Source organism: Podarcis gaigeae (genome assembly GCF_964106915.1).
Source record: "Podarcis gaigeae genome assembly, chromosome: 7".
Taxonomy (NCBI): domain Eukaryota; kingdom Metazoa; phylum Chordata; class Lepidosauria; order Squamata; family Lacertidae; genus Podarcis; species Podarcis gaigeae.
The window spans coordinates 34,382,359-34,399,581 of NC_139683.1; the positions used below are offsets into that span (position 1 = coordinate 34,382,359).

The following is a 17,223-nucleotide window of genomic DNA, read 5'->3' on the forward strand; positions in this document are numbered from 1 at the left end:
ATTATTATCAACAACACTAGATTTTCCTTACTCTATATACAAATAATTTAAATTACTTAAATTCTTGTAAGTCCTTTCACCCATTAACCTTTACCCCCTATTCTGATCATTAAAATTTGATCATTAAAAATCTTTCCTTTTGTATCTGTATGCCTTCGCAACACACCCTCTTCACAATTGACCAAACCAAAGTAACAACTTACTCCCTGGGTTTTGTGCTCACAAGCACCCTGAGAGGCTTTCTGCTGCTTAAACATGCTTTCAGAAAGTTATCCACTTCACTGAAGGGTCTCAGAAAAACTAGGTCACCATTAACGGCAAAGATCTTTTTCCCAACTTCCAGACCTGCCATCTAGATAAGAAAAGATAAGACATGCACAATTGTTTTAACAGAACTAGTGATGTACTAATTTCCTTTACACAAAGATGCTGAAATGCTTGCCATGTGAGAGTATGCCCACAGCTATGAAATCTACACAATCCACATTATTTTTGGAGGTCAAAGAAAAATCTCTGTTTTGTAAATTTAGAATTATTGGAAGCATCACTTTGTTATTTATAATATTTATGCAGCCTTGACAGTAGTGACCAAAAAGTTTAAATTATTCCATATTATCTATCTTGACTCGCCTTTTTTCCATTAATGGAAAACCACTTTGCTTTATGGAGATATGCATTTGAAAGCACAGAACTTACTGACTATTTAGGTTTGTGGACACAGCTCAGAAACATACAGAAGCCCAACAGTACCTTCAAAATATTAATTCTTTTGACTGAAAACCTGAACTGCTATATCACAGAAGCCATTCACATCCAGTCAGTTTCATCTTGCAAAGAAAGTGCATATAGCTGCAAGGTTCTGTAATAAATGGAACTACTCAGGGAATATTTCTCAGTTTATTCAAAAGTTGAACGTTTGAATGAAGGCAGAATAACAACCTTGTATTGACAACCTTATCACCAATAACCTGTTTCTCTTCCGAGATTGTTCCCTGACTTATGAAATGACAAAGAACTGTGTACAGCCAACTTGTAGTCCTGTACCCACTTATCTGAAAGTAAGACCAACAAAAGTCAATTGAGCTTACTTTTGAGTACACATATATAGTTAGGCTCGTCCTGCACAGGTATGTTTCTTGTGCTAAAACAGAGTTGCTCAGACTTTGTAAGAATATCTCTCTTTAAGAATATATCTTTGTAAGAATATTTCCTGTGACGCTCCAACCAAAAAACCTGACCACCTCTTTACAGCAGTTCTATACCAGCTCCACTTTAACATATCCCCATGAGAAATTCCTCCTACAAAGGTTTGCTCCCTGTGCCAGCTCATCATCTCCAGCAGCATAGTCAACAACTCATGATCCCTCTCCTTCCTTCCAATGATTCCAGTGTAGCAAAACCCACATTCTGGGAAATTTGAGCTCTGGCTACCTATAAACTTCATACAAACAATTCACAAGTGGGGAACCGAACTAGGAGTTTTCTAAGTTTTAAAAATATATTTGCAGACAGGAATATCTGTGAAGTAAAATAATCATGTATTACCTCAGCATTTGATCCCTTCTCCACTATTTTAATAATTGGCACTTTGTTTTTGTCTTCCAAGCCAAAACCATAGCTTCCTTCAGTTGATTTAATCTGTAAAAGGGAAATTGACACATATTGGGAAAAATATTTAAAATACATTTAAATTAGAACATGAGGTGCAATCAGGTGAGACTAAATCTTGACAAAATATAGGTCTTGTCTGTTGAAGGAGCAAACACGTAGCTTTGGTGTTTTCCTTGTTCAGGCATTGTTACTAGAAGCCAAAGTGGTGTCACTGTCATTTAGTGTCTATTCCAGCCACACTGGTTTGCCAACTACGATCTTTCCTAGACCAAGGAATGGTCACATTAACCCCTGCCACGTTAATCCACATTCTGCTCCCTCCGCCTCCCTCTTCCTCCGCCTCCCTCTTCCTCCACCAGTGACTGATGCTACAGGATTTCCATGGGTTACCTGTCTGCGACTGACCCCAGTTTGAGAAGTTAATAGTAACTTATTATGCCTTTAACAACTTAAGATCCAAAGACTTGAAGGAGCGCCTCTCCTTATGCCTGCCAATGTACTGAGATCTGCAGGGAAGGCCCTTCTTGTTGCTCTAACACTGGGTGCAGCGTCACAACTTAGTCCCAGCATTTTAAATTGTGGTTGCATCTAATACTGGCTTTAAATTGTTATTGAAATTGTTATTATTTTACTGTATTGATGCTTTGGGCTGCAACCCATTCTGATACAAGTGATGAAGGGCAACTTGAAAACCAACCAACCAAATGTAAAGAAGATTAAATAAATGTTGCCAAGAGCAAACTGTTAACACTTTGCGGTTTATTTAAAATGTGGCCACCTAACAACCTGTACCTATGAACCTCAGTCCTGACAAGTATAGCCAAGTTCCTGACTGATGTCACCATTGCTCTATGTCAACACACAATGGGATACCTCAATCTACGTTGCTTTCTCACAAAAAGCTTCCTCTTGTAGATGTATCTTCTGCTGGAAAGTGAAAGGTGGCAGAAAAGACTGGGGTAAGACAAGGGCTGAAACGGGACTTAAGCTGACCAGCAGCTATTCAAGATGGATGATCTTCATCCAGTCTAAGGTGCCAGAGACTAATTCTATGCATTCTGTGTGCCTTAAATCTGTGCCACCATGACACAGCTTCCAAGAGGAGGGAACTTCTGACATGATCTCTGCAATGCCATTACTGCAAATGCCCAGTCTAGCAGAGACACAGGGAACCAATGTTGTTGTTGTTTTGTTTAATGGTTGTTTTCAGTATTTCATTCATCTGTGAGTTTTTTGGTTTTTTTAATTAGCCAACCCAATAAAGAAAGGAAAAAGCATCAATGTGATGATGTACAGTAGATGATGATGATGATGATGATGATGATGATGATGGTGATGATGATAAAGGAATCTCAATCAGGCCCTAAAGGCTGCTAAATGTAATCTGGCTTCTCATCCAGAGAAACTCAGGAACAGACTTAATCATCAGCTTATCTGCTTCCTTGATGACCTGTCAGTTATTTGTCTGCTTATATGTCTGCTTGAACACTCACACATCCACCTGTCTGTCTACTTGATTATTTCTCTGCTTGACCACTTGCTCAGTCACCTGTGATACCTGCTGCTTGCCTCCAGGCCACTAGCCCTTGCACTAAGATATGACACAAGGCACTCAAAAAGATTTATATAACTCCCCAGTTGCTGAAAAAAATGTATCACCCAGGTCACCTAATCAGCTTATAAACATAGTAGCCAAAAACTCAATATACAATAACAATCATCAGATGACATTCAGAAGAGGAAGGAGGAAAACAACCCTAGGAATAAAATTCCAATAAATGCAACAATAAAACACAGTAGAAGTGATACCATATTGATACCAGCTTAGGTGGAAGTCTTGGGTAAAGAAAAAAAAGCTTGTTATTTTGTGCACCAAAGAAAACATACTGGTTGACAATTGGGCCTCCCTATCAAGTGTATGGGGACGCAGGTGGCGCTGTGGGTTAAAGCCTCAGCGCCTAGGACTTGCCGATCGAAAGGTCGGCGGTTCGAATCCCTGCGGCGGGGTGCGCTCCCGCTGCTCGGTCCCAGCGCCTGCCAACCTAGCAGTTCGAAAGCACCTCCGGGTGCAAGTAGATAAATAGGGACCGCTTAACGGTGGGAAGGTAAACGGCGTTTCCGTGTGCAGCTCTGGCTCGCCAGAGCAGCGATGTCACGCTGGCCACGTGACCCGGAAGTGTCTCCGGACAGCGCTGGCCCCTGGCCTCTTAAGTGAGATGGGCGCACAACCCCAGAGTCTGTCAAGACTGGCCCGTACGGGCAGGGGTACCTTTACCTTTACCTATCAAGTGTATATTAAATAATATGTGTATATGTACACACATGCATTAATGCATGCACACATACTTCATTAAAAACAAACAAACTTACCAGCAGTGATTTTGCTATTACATTTTCCACTACTTTTAGATCATGTTTCATGAGCCTGTGCTTCATGTTTGAGCCTTCCATTTCTTCATCAGCAAAAAAACGAAAGAGAAGTGGTTCATCTTTGAACTCACTTTTTTCCAGCACTGTTTGATATAAAAATAATATTATTTTTCTGTGATGCCACAAACTCATTTTGCTATTGATATTCTGATTTTGCTTAAGCATGTACAAGTGAAACAGCCACTTATTGCTTCCCTGTGCTCCCTTCCTCTTGTTTCCCCTATGACAAATTCTAGATTTTATGCTCCTCACAGCAGAGACCTGTCCTGCATGTTCTAAAACTCCAGAAATACTTCAATGATGGAAAATGTATTTTTGCACATAAATCAACAATGGAAGAATTCTGTGTTTAGGGCATTTAGTACTGTTGACCACATTAGCTATCTGTGGCATGCTTTGGAACATACCCACCCATAAGAAAACACAAGGTATACCATGCAAAAGTTTACATAGGATAAATATTACCTTTATTAAAACATAAATTGGTGGCTCAAACATGTGAGCCACATTGTTCCAGGTACAGGAAAAAATATTTTGCTTCACAAGCCTTACATTATTGATGGCCACCAAGCTTGGGCATTCTTCTTTGGCCATGCAATACTGAGACACAAAAGTATCTCCTAGGTGAGGGTTTTCAGTAGTAAAACACAAGGAGAGGAAATGTGTGGTCTTCCTATCATCCATTGGCCATGCTCGCTTGTGCTGATGGGAGCTGGAGTATCTGGTTCAAGAGTTCCAGACTTACAAATTAAGGAGTACTTGAATGAAAATTGCATACCGTGGTGCATAAATCCATTGTCACAAAGTGCTATTCCAAAGATCATTGCTTCTTCTCTTGTCCTACAATCTCCCTATTAATAAATAATATGTACCTCAATGTAAATATCACAGGCAACAGTTCTAAATCAGGAAAACAACCATGTATCACTTTTGCAACATGTACAAAAATTGGGTTGCATATAAATCCATTGTTTTAGAAGCCTTGTATCGGTCCTAGAGTGTTACTGATAAAAAGTAGACACCTCCGTTGGGGAACAATAACCTTTATTAACATACTTATTTTGCATGGTAGCCAATGCTGCATAGTGGAATAGCCTTCTGTTTCTGTGGTGATTTCACCATGGCCCCTGCAGCTGTCTACATGGCTCCAAAATCTGCATGTGGACAGCTGCAATGTTGGGGGAAGAGGACAGTGAAGTCTCCTGGCAGAACTGGAAGTCCATTCTACTCAAAGCACAAATAGGGTTGGATACAAAAAAATCAACTTACAAAAATGGAAGGCAACAAAATCATGACATTTCAAAAAGACTAAAACCCCATGTTCCCACCAAAAGGCAAAGGGGAGAGAAGAAGTAAATCCATAGGGGGCCACGCCTCCTTATAAGTGTCCCACAAAGGGAGGCAGGTCAAAAATCTTGTCCCCTAGTGGTCCAGCACAGAACTCTGCCCATGCAGCACTGGAAACAATCCAATAAAAGGGGATTCAGCATTCTACTGTGGCACTGGTAGTTTCCCAATGATGCCAGGTGCTGATGTTGGCCTTGAGGTGTATATAGAGCTACAAGTTAATTTCTACATCATGGGAAAATCTGTATTGATAATAGCAGTTAGTAGACATTCCATTTGCTAATCAAGGCTATGTGCTTCAGAGCATTTTCCTACCTGTGCAATTAGCCAGTCTATCAATTTATTAGCCATGACTATAGATTTGTAGGTTCTTAGATGGTAATCTTTATCTCTAAAGAAATAAAACATACAAAATAATTCAATCCCAAATTGACATATTTGACATTTATTGAATATCACACATAACATGTCCCATGATTTAGCCAACAGATTGCCATTGCCATAGTTGTTCCCTGTTGCAACAACTCCACCTCACTCTCCATTACCAACACATTAATCAATCTTTCGCCCTCCCTACGTGGGGAGCAACTACTATCTAACATTCTGAAGTAAAAGCTCTGAAAACAAGACCTACCTTACCACAGGAGTAAACAGGCTGTGCAGACGACAATATAATCTTACACCCTGTTAAGAGATATAAACAGGTTTAATGCTAACCCGATGTTCAAATAAAAAACCAATAAGCACTTGTTCAAAACCAGTTAATTCAAACTAATACTGTGTTGGATCCAACCTTAGTCATGTTTGGAGAACTTTAGTAGGCATCCTTGTAAATTCAAAACACATTGGTGGACCACAGAAATTTTATTTTTGAAAAGCTAGATTGCTTTTAGAATGCTAAAAAGGTAGACAAATTTAATATTTTGATCGGTCTACTGAATAGACTCAGCTCTGAGCATGACCAGGTTTGAAGCTAATCCACATTCTGAATACTGCTATAAATTGTAGTATTAAAGTGGCAGACTGGTAAAGCAACTATCACAGGCACAATGCTCCAAAGTTTAGCTATGTTCCTACTCAGCCACCTCCATTGATTAGTCAGTGAGTATTTAAATACACCCATTTCTCATAATTGTCATTTTGGTATACAACAGCAATATTGCCTTTCAAATGTAGGTGATTACCCCACTCCAATATGCATTCTTATCCCATACTGAGCGACCTATGAAGTATAGGAAAAGGACCTCACTGGGCCCAGTGAACTGGAGAACAGGTTTATCATTCTCCTTCTGAGAATACGTATTGTGTTATAATTTCATTCATTCAAGCTCGTGTGTGTGCAGTGATGGATGAATTGTTTTAATATAGAAAAATCTTTTTTTATAAGAATATCTGGTAAATTTATACTATACCATGACATTATAAGGTTTATACCTTGGAAATTACGTCCTGCATTTCACTTCTCGGATAGTATGTGCCATCATCATAACGGAATCTGTAGAGCATGTGCTCAGGCTTGAACTGATGTTTGTCAGTAACTAAAGTAAAGGGAAACATAAAAGACAGATGAAAAAAATCTAGTGTTTTAACACCCGAGATGTGTGTTTTCAGAACCTTCTCTATTTCTGTGATTCTAATTTGCTTAAACTATTTTTAATACTGAATTTTAAATTGTTGTAACCCACCCTAAGACCTGCTGGTGAAACCTTATATGGTTGCATTTCAGTTAGCTTTCTGCCATGTTCCCAGATGCCTTTTATTGAGAATCCATTAGTATATACAGTCAGACCTCTGAAGTTGAACGCCTTGCGAGTCGAACATTTTGGCTCCCAAACGCTGTAAACCTGGAAGTGAGAGTTCTGGTTTACAAGCATTCTTTGGAACCCGAACGTCCAACGCTATTTCCACGGCTTCTGATTGGCTGCAGGAGCTTCCTGCAGCAAATTGGAAGCTGTGCCTTGGTTTCCAAATCGAACAGACTTCCAGAACGGATTCCGTTCGACTTCCGAAGTACGACTGTACTTATAGTTAAGAATTTTCTTGTACCACCCTAGGCCCCTTCAGAAGGAAAGGCAGAATGTAAATCGATTACTCATCAACAGGAAATTCCTGCACTACCTTTGATGCATGACATGCCTTAATTAATCAGAGGCATGGTTTAGTCCACTATCCATCCTGTCACAGCAGCTACTATCTGCTCTATGTACGTACATGTGTGGGGGGGGGGTGCTATTGAAAATGGCAAAAAAAATCCCTTCCAGCAGCAGCTTAGAGACCAACTAAGTTTGTTTGTTTTTTTAATATATTTTTTATTAAGGTTTTTGAACATAAATGCAAAGATAAAGAACAATGTAACATATATCATAACATATTTTCTTAACTACTTAGGACTCCCTCACATCTCCCGCTCCCATTTACATCGTTGTCAATTCTTGCCCGCAATTTATCATCTTGTTTACAATCTTGTGTCACATTCATTTAACTATAGTCTATTAATTCTCCAATAAGTTTATAATTTAACCTCAATTTACTTATCATCATAATTTCATCTAATTTAGTGGTGCACAATTATTTATGATCTAGCATCCTTTCTTAACACTCAGCCAAATTGCAATGTTTTTTTAAATAACTCTTAAATTTCTTCCAGTCTTCTTCAACCCTCTCCTCTCCCAGGTCTCGGATTCTGCCAGTCATCTCGGCCAGTTCCATAAAGTCCATCAGTCGCATCTGCCACTCTTCCAGGGTGGGTAGATCTTGAGTTTTCCAATTCTTGGCGATGAGTATCCTTGCTGCCGTTGTTGCATACATAAAAAATGTTCTGTCCTCCTTTAACACCTTCTGGCCGTCAATACCCAGAAGGAAGGCCTCTGGTTTCTTGGTAAAGGTATACTTAAATACCTTTTTCAGCTCATTATATATCATTTCCCAGAAGGCCTTCACCCTAGGGCAAGTCCACCAGAGGTGAAAGAATGTTCCTTCGTTTTCTTTACATTTCCAACATTTATTATCAGACAAATGGTATATCTTGGCAAGTTTAACTGGGGTCATGTACCATCTATATATCATTTTCATAACATTTTCCTTCAAAGCATTGCATGCAGTGAAGTTCAGCCCAGTGGTCCACAACCTTTCCCAATCCTCAAACATTATGTTGTGCCCAATATCCTGTGCCCACTTTATCATAGCCGATTTAACCATTTCATCTTGTGTGTTCCATTTTAACAGCAAGTTATACATTCTTGAAAGTACCTTGGTTTTAGGTTCTAACAGTTCTGTTTCCAACTTCGATTTCTCCACCTGGAACCCTAACTTTTTATCATTTTTAAAGACTTCTTTGATCTGAGCGTAGTGTAACCAGTCTCGCACTTTATCCTTCATTTTCTCCAAACTCTGCAATTTCCAATTGTTTCCATCTTTTTCTAATATTTCCCAATATTTTGGCCATTTGGCCTCCATATTGGGTCTTTTTCGGGCCTTAGCTTCCAGAGGTGAAAGCCACCTTGGAGTTTTGTTTTCCAATAAGTCTTTGTATTTTGTCCAGACATTAAACACTGCTTTCCTGACAATATGGTTCTTAAAGGCCTTATTGATCTTAACCTTGTCATACCATAAGTATGCATGCCAACCAAAAGCATTGTTAAAACCTTCCAGGTCCAGTACGTCAGTGTCTTCGAGAAGTAGCCAGTCTTTTAGCCAGCAGAAAGCTGCGGCTTCATAGTACAACTTTAGGTCTGGCAGGGCAAAGCCCCCTCTTTCTTTCGCATCTGTTAAATTCTTAAACTTGATTCTGGGCTTTTCGCCCTGCCAGACAAATTTAGAAATATCTCTCTGCCACTTCCGGAAGCACTCCGTCTTGTCCACAGAGACCAACTAAGTTTGTTATTGGTATGAGCTTTTGTTGCATTGTTGCACAATGCTGGCAAAGAACTGAGCTGATTTGCAGAGGCTTCTCAAACTAAGCAACGGTGTGTTAAGAAGGACTGAATGAAAGGTGGGGGCAGTAGCTGCAGGAAAAATAATTACAAGCAGCATTTGAAGATGCTTAAATGATTAGGCATCAAAAGAGGGAGCAACGAGCTACATGTTGCTCAGCCTTGCTCTGTGGTCTATATTGATTGATTCACCTCTAATATTGAAAGAAATTAAGTGATATGAAGCTCCTCATTGTAGTTATAGGCTGGTATTTATCAACTTGCCTTCCATACCAGCAGAGGAAAATTTTTTCTTAAAAGGCAGCTGTTCTTGCTTACTAATTAATGGCTTGAAGCAAGCTTTCCAAGAGGAAATTTGGAGGGTTGGGAAGTGTCTGAGTGCATACTTGCATTCATTAGATGTGATTATGACATATTAAGGAAAACAAGCAAAAAATAATGCCTGCAATTTCTGTGATAGGTCTGAGTTTATTTAGGTTTTAGCAAACAATACTTAATTCAGTGTGCATGTATAATAATACTAATTATTTTTTTCTTAAAATGTATAATTAAAGTTGTGTGTTTGTAATGTGAACCTGACTCCTTCACAAACACACGTCCTTTCTCAGTTGAAGAGCAGATGGTTCATTCAACTTTATTTTAAGAATTCTATTCCTGTGGACGACACAGCTGGGTCTACTTGGTAATAAAAGTAATATGTCTGGCTCAAACTTCTGTGTTCTGTCTAAAGTAATGACTCCATCAAAACAGCCGATAAAATATTCATTAAATTTCTATTGGGTCAATCTAGGATTGAATTCTGAGTATAATTTAAAAGGAAAGTTATTTCTTCAAACAAAATTTTTATATAGTACATTTGAATATAGTCTGACATAAGAAATTATTATACACTTCCAATCAACAACCGATTTACGCACGTCCGACTGATATGTGATCCAGCACACATGCACAGCACTGAACCTAGCACTGAAAGGGCGGAACGGGGGTGGGGCGGGGTGAATGCTTAACGCAGGTCCCACCAAAACATGTGGGGGTCTAGAACATATCCCCCGCCCAAACAAGGATTGCCTGTATGCATTTTTTCATCCTGTCTAGAGAAAATCTCCTCTATTAAAGTGAGGTGTCGATAAACAACGTAGCATATTTGTAGTAGATTTCTATCCAGCATTTCCTGTCACCAGGCAATAGAGAAACATACCCATTGCTAGCAAACTCTGATTGTCTTGCTATCAGCAAGCCTCCTGCTATAGCATTTCACCAGACTTCAAATCTACACTAACTATTATTGAGAGCTGTACTTAAGTCATCTATGAGGAATCCTGGATCTCATCCTTGTTATTCCAAATGTGTGGTAGCTGTCTTCATGAGATACACATGGAGACAGCTACCTTCAAATACTTGAGGGCTGACTGACTGACATAAATACTTGAGGGAAGGGGAATATAATTACCATGGTGTATAATGCCGTTCTCTAGTAAAGCCTGACCAAGATGAACACCTTCTTCGGGTCTGTGGATCTCCCCAATTTCCAGCAACCAGGATACAAACTCACTAGTTAGGGAAAAAAACAATGAATTATTTTAGTATATTTTAAAATTAAATGGCAGAAAAATAATGACTTCAAATGAATCAAGATTGTTATGGAAGCAACAAAACTTGGTTTGGTTTTTAAATCTACTATTCAAGAATTCATACAATTCCTCCACAAATCTGGAGCCCTTGTTCCCTTCAGCAACAAGCTATGATATAGATAAGGACATAGTAATATGGCACTATGAACTATGAAAAGAATCCAGCACACAGATTAGTGTAGGTTATCTCATTAACTTGGATAAGTGTAGTTTGCTGTCTTTCAATTTGTCATTTTATGCTGCTTTTTTGTTTTGATTGTTAAATTCTTGGTGCAGCAATAAAACTGCTAGCACATTTGCAAAGCTAAGCAGGATCCAGTATGGAGCCTCCTAAAAGTTACTTATGAAGTTACCCAGAGCTGGCTCTTTCACTTTCAGAACTGCCATCACCTGAAGTATCTAGTGTGTGCATTGCTGCACATAAATAGCCTTCAGTTCCCTGGAACAATGTATATTGATAACATGCCACAACTCCAGGGGAGATTATACAGAAAAAAACATGGCTGCCCTCACGCCCCCATACAATTTCCTTGAGAGTCATGTCATCAGTATATGTCGCTTCAGGGAAAATGAAGACTATAAGTGCAGCAATGCACATACCAGCTACTTCAGACCTGCTGTTCTGAATGTAAAAAAGAAGAGAGCCAGCCTACAGCCACATCATCATAACTATTTTTAAGAGACTCCAGCACACTCAGCCACATAACTGTGGAATTGAGACAGATTGTAGATTCTGAACTGAACCCACATCCAATCCACACTTCAGTTAGGAGGTGCAGAGAAGGTAATTGCTTCAAATTCATGTTTACTGAATTCTTCCTCTGGCCAAATGAAGTTTAGTCACCTCCAAGTAAAGTGCCATGTAGCTGGTGACTGTATTTGGTTAATGCCTGTCTCTTATGCATCTTCTAGACTCTAAAATTTAGAGGGTCAGCCTTCCAAAGAAATCTCTAGTTGCATGTTTGAGGGCTTCCAAACTATCACTGTTTTCAGATGGGATTCTGCCACATACCTGCAAATTCAGACCATGCAATTAAAGCTTATATGGAGTTCTTGCACAACAAACCCACTTCCCCAAAAGACTGAACTTTTTGAAACAAGGATAGGGACACAAACTTACCGTAAGTGGAAATTGTGGGATAGCACTTTCTTTTACACAGTCAATGTAAAAGTAAGTACATTGAACTTATGTTAATTATTAAGAGGGTGCTATCAACCTTGGTTTATGTCTAAAAGAAATTTCTATGTTGTCTAGCTTCCCTGAGAATGAATCGGAGTGAATGCTTATTAAGTAGCCAGTGTCATCTAATCTGCCTGCAGACAAATCAGGATTAGTGCTTAATAAACAGGTAATCTCAGCGTGAAATGCTCTTTGCTCCTAGCCCTTGAGACCTGCCTAGAGAAACTTCAGCCTGGCACCTTCAGTGAAAATCTGGGAGGCTGAAAGAAGGGCTCCAGTCAGTTTTTGTTGTTCTGCCTGCTGGATTAGACTAAATTTTAGTCTAATTTAAGTTTTATCCTGATCTCCGTTGGCCAACCAGATAGCTATGGGAAGTGCACAAGCAGGACATCGGCACAGGAGCAAGGGCAATTGTCATAGAACTGTAGAGTTGGAAGGGACCCTGAGAGACATCTAGTCCACCCCCTGCAATGCAGGAATCTCAGCTGAAGAATCCATTATTTTGGGTGTATGAAATAACATGGTGATTTCAACTTCAATATTTGGGAGGCAACAGGTGGACATTTACATACAGAAATTGTACTAATTTGTCTCATAAATATTCTATCATGTCTGCTGACTTACATAATCATTTAAGAACAATTTGGTTAGCTAACATAGGAATCCATGTTTCATAGATATAGCCCTCTTGATTTGTTCTTAATTAACTAGAATGGCAAACACTAGCCAAAACAAGGTTTCAGTCAAGTGAAATCCAAAATAGAAACAGAAACACATAGGGCACCTTCCAAGAAAGCATTTTGGGAAAGTGGTTAATTTTCTCTTCCGGTCTTTGATCAAATTTCCTTGTTTGCACATCATTTTGTAAAGTTTTTCTCCTTGTTCAGAGATCATCATCCAAGTATCTTGTTCCACACCTAGTTTTAGTCCTGAAAAACAAAAACAAAGTTGTTTTTTTTTTTTTATTTGAAATGTTTCCAGGTTTTTGTAACTGTAGATTTATCAGATACAAATATACATCTTAGCTATGAGATAACTATATAAGTTCTTTGGCTTTTATAACAAAACTGGAATGGTAATGTTATTGAGAGTGGCATTTGAACCATTTCCAACAAAGTAATATATGCAATCAATTTTTGTATATATAAAAAGAGACACCGCAATGCCCAAGAGATTCTATAAAGCCTTGCATTTCCAGTTATAAATACTGCATAACGAAGTAAGAAGAGCCTGCTGGACAAAGCCAATGGCCGATCAAAGCCAGCATCCTATTATCACAGTGGTGAGCCAGATTCCTGTGAGAAGCACATAAGCAGGAGCTGAGCTTCTGGCCTCCTGCGGTTTCCAGCCACTGGTATTCAGATCTCAGACAGCTGATCTGGGCAAGATCCCTGCCAAATGCAATAATGGCTACAGTCTTTTCAGTCATCTCCATTCATCAGTGAACTCATCTCACAGTGATTCTAAAAGTCCAAAAGGGCTGAGTACCAGTCTACCTGCAGGTTCGCCAGGAAAACTACTGTACCAGCTTGTCAAAATTAGATAATGAGGGAAGGGTCAGAAGTTCATAATCAAATAAAAGCAGTACAAACAAAACCTGGTATCAGCTTCTGTTAGAGAAAAATCACCTTTGCAAACTACAGCCTAGCTACTATATTTCTTGACTTTTGCTACTGCAAGGACTTTTAGCTGTGCAATGGAAATTCTCCACCCTTCTCTCCCTGCACAAGCCCTGAATCTGCTCTGGAGGGTTGGGAGAAGCCCCAAAACAGATTTAGGGTCATGTGGGGTCAAGCAGAAGAGAGGGCAGGGAATTTCCATTGCACATCTAAAAGTCCTTGCACTAGTGGAACTGTTTAGTCAGATAGTGCCCCAAAGAAAGGAAAAAGTAAATGTACAGATCCATGGAATTACACCTCCCTCACCACTCCTCAACCTTGAGGTCTAATGTACACACAGAAGTGTTCCAGAGCTGGACCAGATCCTAGAAGGTAACAATATTTTATAAAGAATGCCTTGGCCAGCCACTTTGAACCAGTAGCAGTTGGTGAGACAGCACTGCTTAGCTGACCTCCCAACACTGTGTCACTGTGGTATACTGCAAGGGCGATGGGGAAGAGCAAAGCAGTGAAGAGGTCAGTACAGGGCAAACACTCCAGTGCAGCCAAGCTAGTGCTCCTGCTTGAGTGTTTGCACCATGCCAACTTCCCGGCTGCATCACTCCCAGTATGCCAACAGTGACAAGGGATCAGGTAAACATCAGCACACCATCAAAACCTACTGCTCTGTGTTGCAGGGTACAGTGGTACCTCGGGATACATACGCTTCAGGTTACATACGCTTCATGTTACAGACTCCGCTGACCCAGAAATAGTACCTCGGGTTAAGAACTTTGCTTCAGGTTGAAATCGTGCTTCGGCAGCGCAGCAGCAGCGGGAGGCCCCATTAGCTAAAGTGGTGCTTCAGGTTAAAAACAGTTTCAGGTTAAGAACGGACCTCCAGAACGAATTAAGTACTTAACCTGAGGTACCACTGTATTAATACAGGGTGATTCATAATGAAGTATACAGTTTCCAGGTGCTGTAAGACAGTAACAGGCGACAACACAGACCACAACTGCGAACCGTGAGGTAGATGTACTCACAAAGTTTTTGTTCTGCTACTGAGGGAAGTGATGTAGGTGATAGTGCATGTGTCACATGACTAGTCAGGCAAAATGGCTGCGTCTGCAGTGAGAAGGCATTTTGTGTTGTTGAACTGAGCAAAACGGAATCTGTAACTGTTGTGCAATGGCATTTTCAATCGTAGAAAATGTATCTACGGTTGGCATAAAAAAATTGAAACTATGGGCTGATTGTGCAAACTTAGAACTCCTAGATAGTTGTGTGTATCAGAAGAAGTCATCAATAGTGTTTGCACCACCATTCAATGAAGCCTGGGAAAATTGATGCGTAGGGTGAGTCACGTTTGGGCAAAAATGGATTAGCGGTTCAATGTGTATCATGTGACAAAGAACATCTGTGACTGTTTCTAATAAAAACTTTAAACATTCCCCTACAATTCTGTTACAGGTAACATAAGATATGTTACATTCTTCTTTTTTTATAGTGCATTGAAACTGTGTACTTCATTGCGAATTACCCTGTATTATTGGTTGAATTTGTCTGTACTTATAAACTGTTTGCATCATGAGTGCCAATTATAAGGATAGGACCCTTCAAAGGTGCGGCTACTCAGTGGCAGCAATCGGTGAGCTCTCCTCAGCTCAGTTCAGAATTAGGCTCCACTAATACATTTTTTTCTTGAAAAACAATTACAGTATAAATCTGTTAAATATAGATTTAATTCTCCACAGTTTTTAAATTCCAAAACTTGGAAATTGTGTCACATGCCCAATGGCATAATTGGGAGCAAAAAGGGCCCAAACATTTACCCAGAATGCCTCACCCGTGAGCTGTCACCCATTTCCTTCATCCCAAATTCATTTGTCAGTGGCAGCAGCACTATGAACAACCAGGTCTCCTTTGTTCCCTAATGCCTAGAATACTGAAAAGGCAGAATTCCAGACTGCAGGGACCATGAGACATTTAGTTTTCTAGTGCACCTGGGTAATTAGCAGGGATGTGGACAGAGCATGTTCCAGGTTTGTTTGCACCTGGGATGCTGTTAAATATACCCTTAGCAGTGCCAGGAGACCTGGGTCATGTGGTTTCCAGGATGCCTGATAGTTCTACTGACTACTCGGATACCATGGGGAGACAGCGTGTTCCCCGAGCTCCTTGCTGATTTGAATATTGTCAGAAACTCAGCTTACATTCCAAGTGGAATAACTCTGCAAGGAAGTGGCACTTGGTTCTTAATACAGCTGAGTAATACAAGCAGGAGAAATTTTAAACCTGATAGAAGCAGACATCCATTCATTCATTCATTCATTCATTCATTCATTTATTTAAGTATTTTGTATACTGCCACATCATAAAATAAAGGGGTGCTGTACGTGTTAAAACATAAAACACCATTTAATTTTTTTAATGTAATTATTCTCTAAGGTTACTGGCTAATCAAAAGTAAGCATTAAATATCTGCAAAGGACTGAAAGTTAAAAGGGAGAAAATTAGGAAAATAACATCCTCATCACTTAAAAATCACAGGGGCGGGGAAATGAGAGATCATATGCCTTCCCCTCATCTCCCTTTCTTTTTTCAAGTAACAGCATTTAAGATCACAAGATCTCTACTTCAGAAAGTCAGCTGAATTTCCTTTCCAGTTATCCGTGTGCAAACTTTTCAATTTGTTTGCATCCAGGGAAGTGAGCAGAATTTTGGCCAATGCTGTCGTATGAAGCAAACAAAAGAATTAAAATTTCTCTTTATTCACGTTGAATGGAATGCTGTTTACTGCCACTTTTAGCAAAAGCATTTGAATTTTTGCAAACTGTGCTGTTCATGAATCATCGGCAATTCTGCTTGCAATTAAGGCATCCTGCTTTGTAAAAGAGGTATTTACACAGATGTTTCAGTTATAGTTAGCAGGAGATGGCAGAAAAAAAATAAAGGTTGTAAATATAAGAATTATTTGAGAGATGTTTCAAAAGCTTCTGTCTTGAGAACTGATGTGATAGATCATCCTGCTCTTACTGTCTTGTTTTTGCCAAAGCCTTTGGCTATACTTTTTCCTGTGTCTTGACTCCTTTCTATACAGTGGCTTCTTTGTGCATTAAAACCACAGTACTCACACAAGCCTCATAGGAGACCCAAAACACATTCCTTCATCTAATGTTGCCACTGATGGATGATCCAAACACCTTTCATTATAGTGGCACCTCAACTGCAGGGAAATCATGGTTCCCCAGGACTTTGTTGGTGGAATTCGCTGACAACATTCAACAACTTCCTATTCAAGCATTTCTGTTGCTCCTATAATTGTTGTGTGTCCATGCACCTATTGATTACTGCTTAAGAAACCATTTTTATACAGTGGCAAATGCTGATGTATTTGGAAACCATTCAAAAATTTGGAGGACTATATTTTATTTTATTTTTTTTTCAGTTTTGAGACAAAATACTCCAAGCTTTACAAGTTGAGAAAGAAC

The 17,223-nt window shown here is 39.5% G+C and overlaps 1 protein-coding gene and 1 long non-coding RNA gene across 6 annotated transcripts in view; one reads left to right on the forward strand and one right to left on the reverse strand.

Annotated features, from left to right (window-relative positions):
- The window catches only part of LOC310848716, an 81,016-nt gene that overhangs the window by 61,742 nt on the left and 2,051 nt on the right, over window positions 1-17,223 (forward strand). The gene's annotated exons all lie outside the window — the stretch shown is intronic.
- The window catches only part of PREX2 (phosphatidylinositol-3,4,5-trisphosphate dependent Rac exchange factor 2), a 102,458-nt gene that overhangs the window by 43,812 nt on the left and 41,423 nt on the right, over window positions 1-17,223 (reverse strand). For all 3 annotated transcript variants that reach the window (XM_083747523.1, XM_083747521.1, XM_083747522.1), the window contains exons 10-18: window positions 12,916-13,060; window positions 10,771-10,871; window positions 6,823-6,926; window positions 6,023-6,072; window positions 5,704-5,779; window positions 4,820-4,892; window positions 3,982-4,124; window positions 1,546-1,638; window positions 204-352 (exon numbers count right to left, since the gene is read on the reverse strand). In XM_083747523.1, coding sequence (XP_083603649.1) covers window positions 204-352; window positions 1,546-1,638; window positions 3,982-4,124; window positions 4,820-4,892; window positions 5,704-5,779; window positions 6,023-6,072; window positions 6,823-6,926; window positions 10,771-10,871; window positions 12,916-13,060 — 934 coding nt within the window. The remainder of the gene's footprint in view (window positions 1-203; window positions 353-1,545; window positions 1,639-3,981; window positions 4,125-4,819; window positions 4,893-5,703; window positions 5,780-6,022; window positions 6,073-6,822; window positions 6,927-10,770; window positions 10,872-12,915; window positions 13,061-17,223) is intronic.